Source organism: Bison bison, unplaced genomic scaffold (assembly GCF_000754665.1).
Source record: "Bison bison bison isolate TAMUID 2011002044 unplaced genomic scaffold, Bison_UMD1.0 scf7180017864040, whole genome shotgun sequence".
Taxonomy (NCBI): domain Eukaryota; kingdom Metazoa; phylum Chordata; class Mammalia; order Artiodactyla; family Bovidae; genus Bison; species Bison bison.
Genome location: NW_011494612.1, coordinates 3992797 through 4004040, shown reverse-complemented (window position 1 = coordinate 4004040; position 11244 = coordinate 3992797). Strand labels below are relative to the sequence as shown.

The window sequence follows — 11244 nt, the reverse complement described above, 5'->3', positions numbered from 1 at the left end:
AATAACCCCAGTATTCCCCCTAGGAGCAACGGTTCCGTATTTGCTAATTCTGTGTTGGCGGGTACCTTTATGGGCTTCCCACCTGGTGCTAGTGGTAAAGAACCCGCCTGCCAATGCAGGCGATGTAAGAGATGCGGGTTTGATCCCTGTGTCAGGAAGATCCCCTAGAGAAGGACACGGCAACCCACTCTAATACTCATGATCCACAGGGTCGCAAAGAATTGGACATGACTGAAGCGACTCAGCAAGCACGCAAACATGGTGACTTTATAGAACCCAATCACCATGAATAATGACGATACATGTTGTCTTCTAGTTCCTAATAAAGATTCAAAAAGGAAAATTCAATTTACAAAAGACACCGATGATTTTTCTATATTAGCAACTAATTGGCACTCATAACGCAAAATCAGGAAGGGGGAAAACATTAAAACCTGCGCATAATTTTAATATGACATATTAAAATTTATTACTTTTTGATAGTATTCAGCTAAATCCAAATTATTTCAATTAAAGTTGTCTAGAAGGCCATATAGCTTGAAAATTAAAGAAATCAGTGGGAGGGAAAAGAAAAAACAATCTATTTAATACATTGACTTTACAATCACAAATGCATTATTATCTGGACTCAGTTGGTTAATTCAATCCTGCTTATTAGTTAGGCCAATTTATACCCACTCCACAATAAATCCTACATTATCCAAAAGCTTTACGCTTCTATTTACAGTAGCATAGCAAACCTGAAGTCTTTTTTAAAAAAACAATCACCATTCCATTGACTAATGTAACCAATTTCCCATGCTCTGGCATAAGAATATTTGATGTTAGTCAACAAAGACAGCCATCTATTATTCTTGAGAAATATAACAGTGGCAGTCTTTTGATTTTTTGTTTAAAGTAAGTAACTCTGAATAGTGAAATAGCTGAAATTTCTAACTTGCTTTCTAGCCACATTAAGAATGACATTTTCCCCCAGGGACCTTCACATATTTAAAAAATTTGGATTAACATTCTTTAAGAATCCACACATATCAATAAGAAGCTGACTTTCCTGCCAGGTTTCAAATGCCTTAAAGATGAGACATAGTACATACATTATAAAGAGTTTATGGATGAATGTTGACTGCCTGGGCATTGTTACAACAGTAAAGGTTAAATCACTTTTATTTCTGAAAGACACTTTTGGTACCATTATCATATCCCAAAATAGGTATTAATGTTACTCATGATTAAGAAGCTTGGAAGTTATAATTATACATCTCTTATTGTAGAAATAAAGTAGGAGAGCTCTGTATTGTGAGGGGAAAACACCCAGGCATTTAAATCAATGCATATTTGCTAGGAGGAAACTTAAACTGACTACAGCCTTGAGAGAGCTGCATTAACATCAAATAGCCACATTTCTGTCCACTTACAAGGAATACTATAAAGAAGCAAACAAGCCATGTTTAACAAAATGTGTCAGCATACAGAAAGTGTAGTTTTTCACACTTAGAAATTTAAATCTTTAGTCTAACACTTAGATGGGAAACAGCCTAAAGAAAAATGAAGAACTATACACACCACCTATTTCAACTACAAACGCTCTGTGACCGAAGGAAAATAATTCAATATTCACTATCATTTTGTAAGAGTATAATTTCAAGGAATGATTATGCTCATAAGTAAACACACGATATTCCTAAAGATTTGTAACTAAGGTTTGCAAGACATGAAATCAAATTGCAAAACTAGTTGAAAGCAATTAGAGTCCAATAGTTCTCTTATGTTTTCTTTTATGCTCTTTATTTTAAATTGATATTTTAGAACAGTAAATTATCTTTCATAGCAGTTCTCCTGATCTGATAATATAGTACCCCATTTCTGAATGTAGAGATTTAAGATAAATCAAAATAAACATTAAGGCGTACAAACAGCTACTTTAAGTCTGCTCTTATTTAATAAAGATCATTTCAACTCATATTCAAATACATGGAATGTTGGCACAAAACTGAAGCTGCTGTAGAAAGATCACAGATGTTCTGTGGGTTATTGAAACTTCCATCTAAAAACATACCCTTAAATGGTCTTAATTGTACAAATTTAAGTGTTGAGAAAATGTCTAAATAAGAAGTAACAATTAAAATAAAATGTTTATTTGTAAATTATGTACAGAATACATTTTACTTTACGACAAGGAAATGGGAATAACCATCACCTCCCAGCCAATTCTGCTTGCTTCCTCTGTTGGAGAAGACCATCTTACTCTGAATCAGGCGTACAAATCAGTTTGGATTTCCTAAGTTGGAAAAGGAGAATTTGTAGCTAAACTTAAAGTGTTGCTGCATTATTACTAGTTGGCTTGTTTCCACAAAATGTTTTTGAACCCTGCTAAGTTAGAATCTTAGAAGTTTTCTGATATAATTTAATAATCAACAAAAGCTAAACTAATAAGAACAATAAGTTTAAGCATTTCATCTCAAAGAAACTGTGAAATGGCTACAAAACTATGCTTAATCTAAAATATTGGTGTTTATTTTTATCCCTTTTAGTTATTCTGATCAGTCTAACAGTAAAAAGCCATACAACTATCAAAAATGCCAATAATCTAAATGTCATTGTGGAAAGTGCATCTTTGATAATTGTCAAAATAAATGAGACCTATTTACTGTAAAATTATCAAATAGATAAAACTTATAAATGGCTTTAGACTGTATCAATAATAGTATTATATGAAATGAAGGACTGAATATAACTGCTTAGATGTCAAATCCATTTCAGTAAATGGATTTAAAGAATGCTACAAATGTCATGTGTACATTATGATGATCAGCCAACATAGAAAATCCAACCTCTTGCACATATTTAGTCCCCAAATTAGTCAGATTATGATTTTTCATGTGAAGATTTAGTTGTTTCTCCATCGTTGTCTTCTTCCTCCTCCTCTTCACAATCCCCATCTGTTTGCTGTTCCAGTTCCTCTTTTGTGATCATTTCAAAATCATTCCCATTTCCACTACTGTGTTGGGATCGGTCATCTTCCCTCCTGTCACTGTCTGTGTCTGAATGCCGTTCTCCACCTGAGCCTTCTGTTCCGTGATTTCCTGGTCCTACTTTCCCCTCCTCATCTTCCTTTTTCTCACTGTCTGACTTTTCCTCACTGTCGGACTTCTGTTGCTTTTTGGTTTCAGATTTCTCATCTTTCTTTAAGTCTGCTTTTGGTCCTTTGTATTCATGTGTGTACAGAGGTCTGAAGGAGTCAATGAAGCCCACGTCAGCAGTCAGATTTGGCAAGAACCAAAAATGGTGCCTTCCTCCAGTTATGAGCCAAATGATGAGAAACAGAATGCAACGAGCTGTGGGAGAAAAATTTCTCTAATTGAATAATTCAAGCATTGACTCAAGACAGCAGGGAATATTTGTTAATGAAAAAGTGGGAAAACATTCAGAGTCTTCCTATTTGTATATTACATGCACCTTAAATATAAACAGTTAAATCCTAGATTAGCAGCTATCAAGAGTATTCCCGGCACACAGCATTCTGCTCTGAACTTGAGGGCACAATGCTGCAATGCCATTCAAAAAAGTGCTTTTATGTTTTTTTCATCTGCGCACTGTTTCTTGGATATACTTATATCCAAGTATATAAGTATATCTTGGATATACTTATATCCATTTATTTCTTGGATATACTTATACTTTATGTACTTTGCTATGTTACAATTCAATAAACACAGCTGCCAGTTGGACCCTGGAAGTACACGTGAAATCATGGTAGAAGAAAAAAGGAAATAAACCCAAGTAAGAGATGAATGATATCTTAAGCCTTAGAAAGGAGAAAGCAGGGTTGCACTATGACTTTCCTAGATACTTTTGTCTAAGGCAATTCCTCCATTAAAAAATAGAAAAAATTATGCTTTTTACAACCATTCTGGTATAAACACAAATATAACCCTGCACAGATTCACTATTATAGACAAATATATATATTGTTACTTTTCATTTTAGAAGAAATGAAAATGAAATTATTTCCATGGGTTCCTAAATGTATCATGAGTTCAAGGCATGTGCTGACCCTACCTAAAGGTTAAGTCTTCTAAGTAAAAATACTTTTGAACAATAAAAGAACATTTTCCTAACAGCAATTTCTTTTTATTTAAGGACAACATTTCCCCAGTATTAAGTAACACAGAAATCCAGATGGGTTTAACAAATAGGTTTGAAGTTACTCTTTTAGAGCAGTATGACAACTATGGGCTTCCCTGGTGGCTCAAATGGTAAATAATCTGCCTGCAATGCAGGAGACACAGGTTTGATCCCTGGGTGGGGAAGATTCCCTGGAAAAGAGAATGGCTACCCATTCCAGTATTCTTGCCTGGAGAATTCCATGGACAGAGGAGCCTGGCAGGCTACAGTCCATGGGATCAACAATGGTTAGATAATAGAAGAAATTGATAATTTTAAAGTTTATAGTAATGAACTATCACAAACCCCAGTATTTCATATCTTTCTTTTAATTTATCACATATATGGAGCTGAGTGATTTGTCTGGATTTTACTTTTTTAAAGGTCACGATTATGTGAATGTTATGAGCTAATTAATTATGACAGGTTTCTTGGGTTTCATTTTAGTTTTCGTTTTCTTTACAGATAATCCTATCATTGTTTTCTAATAAAGTCTGAGAAAAGCTCATCTATGTTTCTTCCATTATTTAGCTTCAGACAGATAAAATAGTTATAGCTGCCTTGACTTTTATAAAGCACTAATTTCTGTTTTCACAAAAGAACATAAATATTCTGAAAGACTGTATACACACCAGTATCTTTTGTGTATACAAACAGAAAAGGCAAATATGCTTGAAACTATTAAATAAATCAGTGAATAAACCACACTGATAAAAAGAAATAATGAACATCTCTTAAGGAGGTTGCATATTTTTTTCTCCAAATAGAATTATGATGTTACATTAGGTTTTGAAGGGTTGTAAAACAGATAGTTCATAGTATGAAATCTTGCCTGAAATACAAGAAAAAGCAACATTAAAGTGGCAAATAAAGTCACATCCCTATGGGTATAGCAGAATTCTTTTTTTTCAACAGTTTTTCTCTATATGCCAGTATATTACTAGGGGCAAAAAGAGAAGAATCATGAGAAAAACTACTGTGATATGTATGGTCATACCATTTCTATGGCCTGGCGTGCTGCAGTCCATGGGGTCGCAAAGAAATCGGACACGACTGAGCAATTGAACTGACTGAATTGAACCATTTCTATACTAAAAGTGACATATTTAGAAAATTGCCAGAGGTCTTATTTTAAATTGCAGTACTAAATATACATATTCAAACCAAATTTAATTTGACCAATAAATAATACTTCCTGAGATAATATAATAAAATCTCCAATTTACAAGTAGGATACAGATCAAACCATTTTAAAGTATATTTGGAATTTTCTAAGAGAAACAACATTTTCTAAGAGAAGTAATAAAAAAGTTGGATTTATTTTCTGATTTGATTGACAAGGCTGTTTAACATACATTGCCACTTAAACTCCCAGTATATTTAAAATGAAAAATTGAAAGAATTACTAGAGAAACAATACTTTAAAGAACAAAACAATAACCATAAATTATTGTGAATATCAGTTTAAATGAAAGATAAGCAAGTGGGTTAACTCTATTCAGTGGAAATTAACCTTTGCTGAAAAATTTCAAAAAGCTGCTAAATTTTCAGGGATCTGGGAATCAGAAGACATCAACTTGACTAGTGTATCTAATGGCAGATAAAATTTTATGGCTTCTCATTCTTGATGCAGGTAGTACATTACCACTAGTTACCTGCTTCACACTCTTAGACATTTATTTCTTGGCCTGCAAATGTGCTGTTAACATGCAGAAGCTTCAGGGGCTATTTTTAAGGTGAACAGACTAGAGGAAGGAAAAACTGAAAGGTGGATGAATAAGGTTTCACACAGAGTCAGAAATTCCCCCCATAAATGGAGGCCCATAAACATGATGAACTGAATGAAAATACTAGATGGATCCCTGGGTCTATGGATGGCAGCACCAAATCAGGACCCTGTGATGTCCAGGGTGGAGGGAAATTGCTTAGCACTATTGCTTAGGGTTAGAGCAGTAATGCTTTATAAACATAATAATCTACTACATTACATATCATAGAATCTCAGAATAACACACATCTCATTCAGACAATCTTGGTCAAATTCCGTCCTCTAAAAACAGATATTAAATCAGTATTCCGGTTGTTTAAAAAATTTTTATAAAGTACTCCTCCTATATGTTCTGGTAGAAAAGCTGATTTGTCATTTGAGGAAAATAATCAGAATTTAGTTACTATATAGCAACATAAGCTCTCAATGATCCAAAGAATTATATATGATAGGAAAGAAAAAATCACTAAACAGCTTAAAAAAGCAGAAAAACACTGCTATTTCCCAAATGAAAAACTAAATTAGACCAGTTCATCCTTTGAAAAAATCTTCAAAGACTAGAATTTTAAGCAAAATAATACTTGTTTTGCCTCATATTAAATAACATGGTCAGTGTAAAAAATACAGACAAGTGTAAATAAGAATCCTAAAATCACTCATAACTACCACCACCTTTTGTATTTAGGTGTATTTCCTTACAGTCAAATCCTTCTTGGCACTGAGTATTTCCATTTCAAAAAAAATCTTCCTAATTATATAAGCCAAAAATACTTCATTATCTTAATTATTTGACATCTAGTGATAAGCATTTTTCATATATTTATTAATCATGTTAATTTCCTCTTTTGAATTGGATTATTTTTATAATGCTTTATTTTTAGCTATGAAAGCCCCTAATCATTCAGAAAAGTAAAATAACATTATTTGTATTTTCTTATTGATTTTCAAAAAGGATTTTAAACTTGTTAATGCATCAAGAACTTATTTTGGCCCATGGTACAAACTGATTTTTCCTAAGAATGGCAAATCAATTGTTTATAATCATTTACTATATAAAATGTAAATGTTTAATATGTTTCATTTGTCTTAGGTAAAAAAAGTTTACTGAAAGTATTATGTTTATTAAATGACCAATCACTGTAAAAATATTAAAGTCTTTATGGCAGCTAAATTTTAAAGCATATCTATTTGCAGACTCTTGTTTAGTTGCTAAGTCATGTCTGACTCTTTTGCAAGCCCATGGACTATATAGCCTGCCAGGCTGTCCATGGGATTTTCCAGGCAGGGCTTTCCAGGGATTTCCTGGAGTGGGTTGCCGTTTTCTTCCCCTGGGCATCTTCCCAACCCAGGGATCAAACCTGCATCTCCTGCATTGGCACCAGGGAAGCCTATTTGCAGATTAAGACATATTAAATCCTTTCGTCACACAGAGTAAATCTAATTAAACACATATACTACTTGAAGCCTGAGTCAGTTTTGGGATATGACCAAAAAAGTAGGCCCATATACTTCTTAATTCACCTACATGAATTTTGCTATTAAGTTTTACTGAAGCTCCAGATTGCAGTCCAAATTGCTCAACAGCTACCTCTTATCGAGGTCAGTCTTGCTAGTAGCAAATACTTACCAACAGCAAGGAGAAGAATGCTGGCTACAAAACAGCCTGCACCCACACTGAGGTAGTAAACACCTACTCTCATTTCTGCTGGCCAAAGAGGGAAGAGGGTGGCTGCTATCACTGCAATCACTGGAACAAGAGATGAAGAGTTACACATACAAACTTTAGATTAAAATTTTAAATGGCTCAGTTGCCAAGACAGTGAATATACATACCCCTACGGGGAGAATTAAAACATAAACTTTGAAACATATAAAATGCTCAGTTATCGATCACTGCATAGTTCAACCTAACATTTTTAACTACTATTCTCATATTAGGTCAAGATTTCTCTAATATAAATTATATATAATTAGAAAAGTGCTGTCTAAAAATGTGAAATTGTTAGCTCCTTAAATGATCAACTGCTGCTGTCTTCAACTTCATTTTTAACTATAAGATATCTGTCTACCAAAAAGGGACGCTTAAAGAAATAATCAACCAACAAAACTAACCAAAAATGGTTCCAAAGATCCGTCCCTGGAGATTGGTTCTGGGGTGAAACTCTGACATCTACTGAATGAAAAGCTCACCAGATGATTCTGATACAGATAATTTTTGGTGATAGGGAAACCATATACAAGCATCTCCAGTTTTTTTTCCTAAGTACATTGGGACCACATGGAATAACCAAAAGAATGACTGGTATTTAGGTGTTTAGAGCAAGAGAAATAAGGATTCAAATTCTAGCCATTTCATTTAGAAGCTAAGGGTTGAATTTATTATTTTGAATGGGATCCTATGATAACATATTGATCAAATTTGTTCAACTGCTATCTATTTTTTTCTACTTGTTAAATCATTCTCTACCCCTACCCCCAACCAAATTTACAGGAATAACACACACCTATGGTAATAAATAAAACCATAAAGGAAAAAACAATTAAAAGTAAACCAGAAAGTATAATATGAAGTCTTTACCCAATTCTTGGTCCACTCCCCAGAGGTTAACTACTATTGTTTCTTATTTGTATGCCCAGAAACTGCCTGTATACAATTAAAACTAGTCACACAGATATTAAAAAAAAAAAACAAAAAACGAGTTTACAATATTTTCTTTCACAATTTTAATATATTCTAGGTATCCTTCTGAGAGGACACCCTATCTAATTCTTTCAAAGCTGCATGATATTCTGGCATGTATTTGTACTGTAATTTATTCACCAATCTCCTATTGAGGGACTTGAATTGTTTCTAGCTTTATCCTATTACTGACAAGAGTGCAACAATTACCAATGCCCATGTGTGCAATTGATTAAGGTACAGGATAAATTTCTTGAAGTTTAACTATTAGGTCACAAAGTAAGGCATTTAAAACTTGAAAGATATTTGCTAATTATCCTTCTAACTATAGTCTGAACAGGGATTTGGATTAGAATTAAATGTCAATGCATATTTCTGAACAGACACCTTATGCAACTGTATTACTACAAACAGCCATGGGATAAATTCCTAGAAACAGAACACTTGGGTCAGTGTGTATACATTTAAAATTTGAAAGATATTATCAAACTTCCCTCCATAAAAAATAAAACAATGAACATACCAACAGCTATTGGAGCATAGTAGTGGTTTTTCTAAAGTATTGGACCTTCATTAATAATAGGTACTATTCCTCTTTATAGTCCTCTTGATAACTGCTATTGTTTTAATTTGTATTTAACATGAGGGTGATTAAGTATCACTCACAATTATTGGTCACTATTTCTTTATCTGTGAGCTACCTTTACCATTTTTCTAGCAGGCTGTTAATTTCTTAAAGATCTTTGCTTTAAGGTAGAGCAAATATTTTCCTCAGTTTATCATTTATATTCTGGCTTTATTTAAAATGTACTTTAAAAATAGCTATTTTATGTTAAACATTTTATTTCTGACTTCTGTATTGTTTACTTTCCTTTCTAAATTTTAGAGAGTGTACTTACCAAGAATTAATCCCATGACAAATGTTTTAAAGTGAACTGGGTCATAGATCCACACAAATACCTAGAAGAATCAAGAAACTCCAGTGCTTAAAGTTCTAAGATCACATTACAGCAACAGTTAGTTCCCACCTATTAACACATAAGAACTACTTAAAGATTAAACAAATTTCAAAGGCCTTTCCTTCAGCAGCAGTGGTTTTTTTGGTATCTATTCAGTTAGAAAATTATTTTTAAAACTATAAATTAGGTAATAAGTTAAGTACACTTTCACATACTTGCATGTTTTTAACAATTTACTACTGGGTGCAAACCATTACTTAACCATTACTTATTCAACTTAAAGACCAGCAATAGTACAGCCTTCTGTCCCTAAGGTAATGATGTATACAGGCATGAGCAGAGTAGAATCAATCAAAGAGCACAGTTAAGACAGATTGTAGTCAGGCCCTATGACAGATCCATCAGCTTTCAATTCCACCCTGTTCTCTCCAACTGATGAGATGCAAAGGACCATTATTAAAGATTATACAGAAATACAAAGGATCATAAGAGACTACTATCAGCAATTATATGCCAATAAAATGGACAACCTGGAAGAAATAGACAAATTCTTAGAAAAGTACAACTTTCCAAAACGGAACCAGGAAGAAATAGAAAATCTTAACAGACCCATCACAAGCATGGAAATTGAAACTGTAATCACAAATCTTCCAGCAAACAAAAGCCAAGGTCCAGACGGCTTCACAGCTGAATTCTACCAAAAATTTAGAGAAGAGTTAACACACCTATCCTACTCAAACTCTTCGGGAAAATTGCAGAGGAAGGTAAACTTCCAAACTCATTCTATGAGGCCACCATCACCCTAATACCAAAACCAGACAAAGATGCCACCAAAAAAGAAAACTACAGGCCAATATCACTGATGAACATAGATGCAAAAATCCTTAACAAAATTCTAGCAATCAGAATCCAACAACACATTGAAAAGATCATACATCATGACCAAGTGGGCTTTATCCCAGCAATGCAAGGATTCTTCAATATCCGCAAATCAATCAATGTAATACACCACATTAACAAATTGAAAAATAAAAGCCATATGATTATCTCAATAGATGCAGAGAAAGCCTTTGACAAAATTCAACATCCATTTATGATAAAAACTCTCCAGAAAGTAGGAATAGAAGGAACATACTTCAACATAATAAAAGCTATATATGACAAACCCACAGCAAACATTATCCTCAAAGGTGAAAAATTGAAAGCATTTTCCCTAAAGTCAGGAACAAGACAAGGGTGCCCACTTTCACCACTACTATTCAACATAGTTTTGGAAGTTTTGGCCACAGCAATCAGAGCAGAAAAAGAAATAAAAGGAATCCAAATTGGAAAAGAAGAAGTAAAACTCTCACTGTTTGCAGATGACATGATCCTCTACATAGAAAACCCTAAAGACTCCACCAGAAAATTACTAGAGCTAATCAATGAATATAGTAAAGTTGCAGGATATAAAATCAACCACAGAAATCCCTTGCATTCCTATACACTAATAATGAGAAAACGGAAAGAGAAATTAAGGAAACAATTCCATTCACCATTGCAACGAAAAGAATAAAATACTTAGGAATATATCTACCTAAAGAAACTAAAGACCTATATATAGGAAACTATAAAACACTGGTGAAAGAAATCAAAGAGGACACTAATAGATGGAGAAATATACCGTGTTCATG

General features: G+C 33.5%; 1 protein-coding gene across 1 annotated transcript in view; it reads right to left on the bottom strand.

Moving 5' to 3' along the window:
• Nucleotides 1-431: 431 nt before the first annotated feature.
• The window catches only part of SEC62 (SEC62 homolog (S. cerevisiae)), a 33727-nt gene continuing 22914 nt past the window's right edge, over nt 432-11244 (bottom strand). Inside the window, exons 6-8 of the mRNA XM_010835221.1 lie at nt 9512-9572; nt 7560-7679; nt 432-3335 (exon numbers count right to left, since the gene is read on the bottom strand). Coding sequence (XP_010833523.1) covers nt 2866-3335; nt 7560-7679; nt 9512-9572 — 651 coding nt within the window. The 3' untranslated portion in view covers nt 432-2865. The remainder of the gene's footprint in view (nt 3336-7559; nt 7680-9511; nt 9573-11244) is intronic.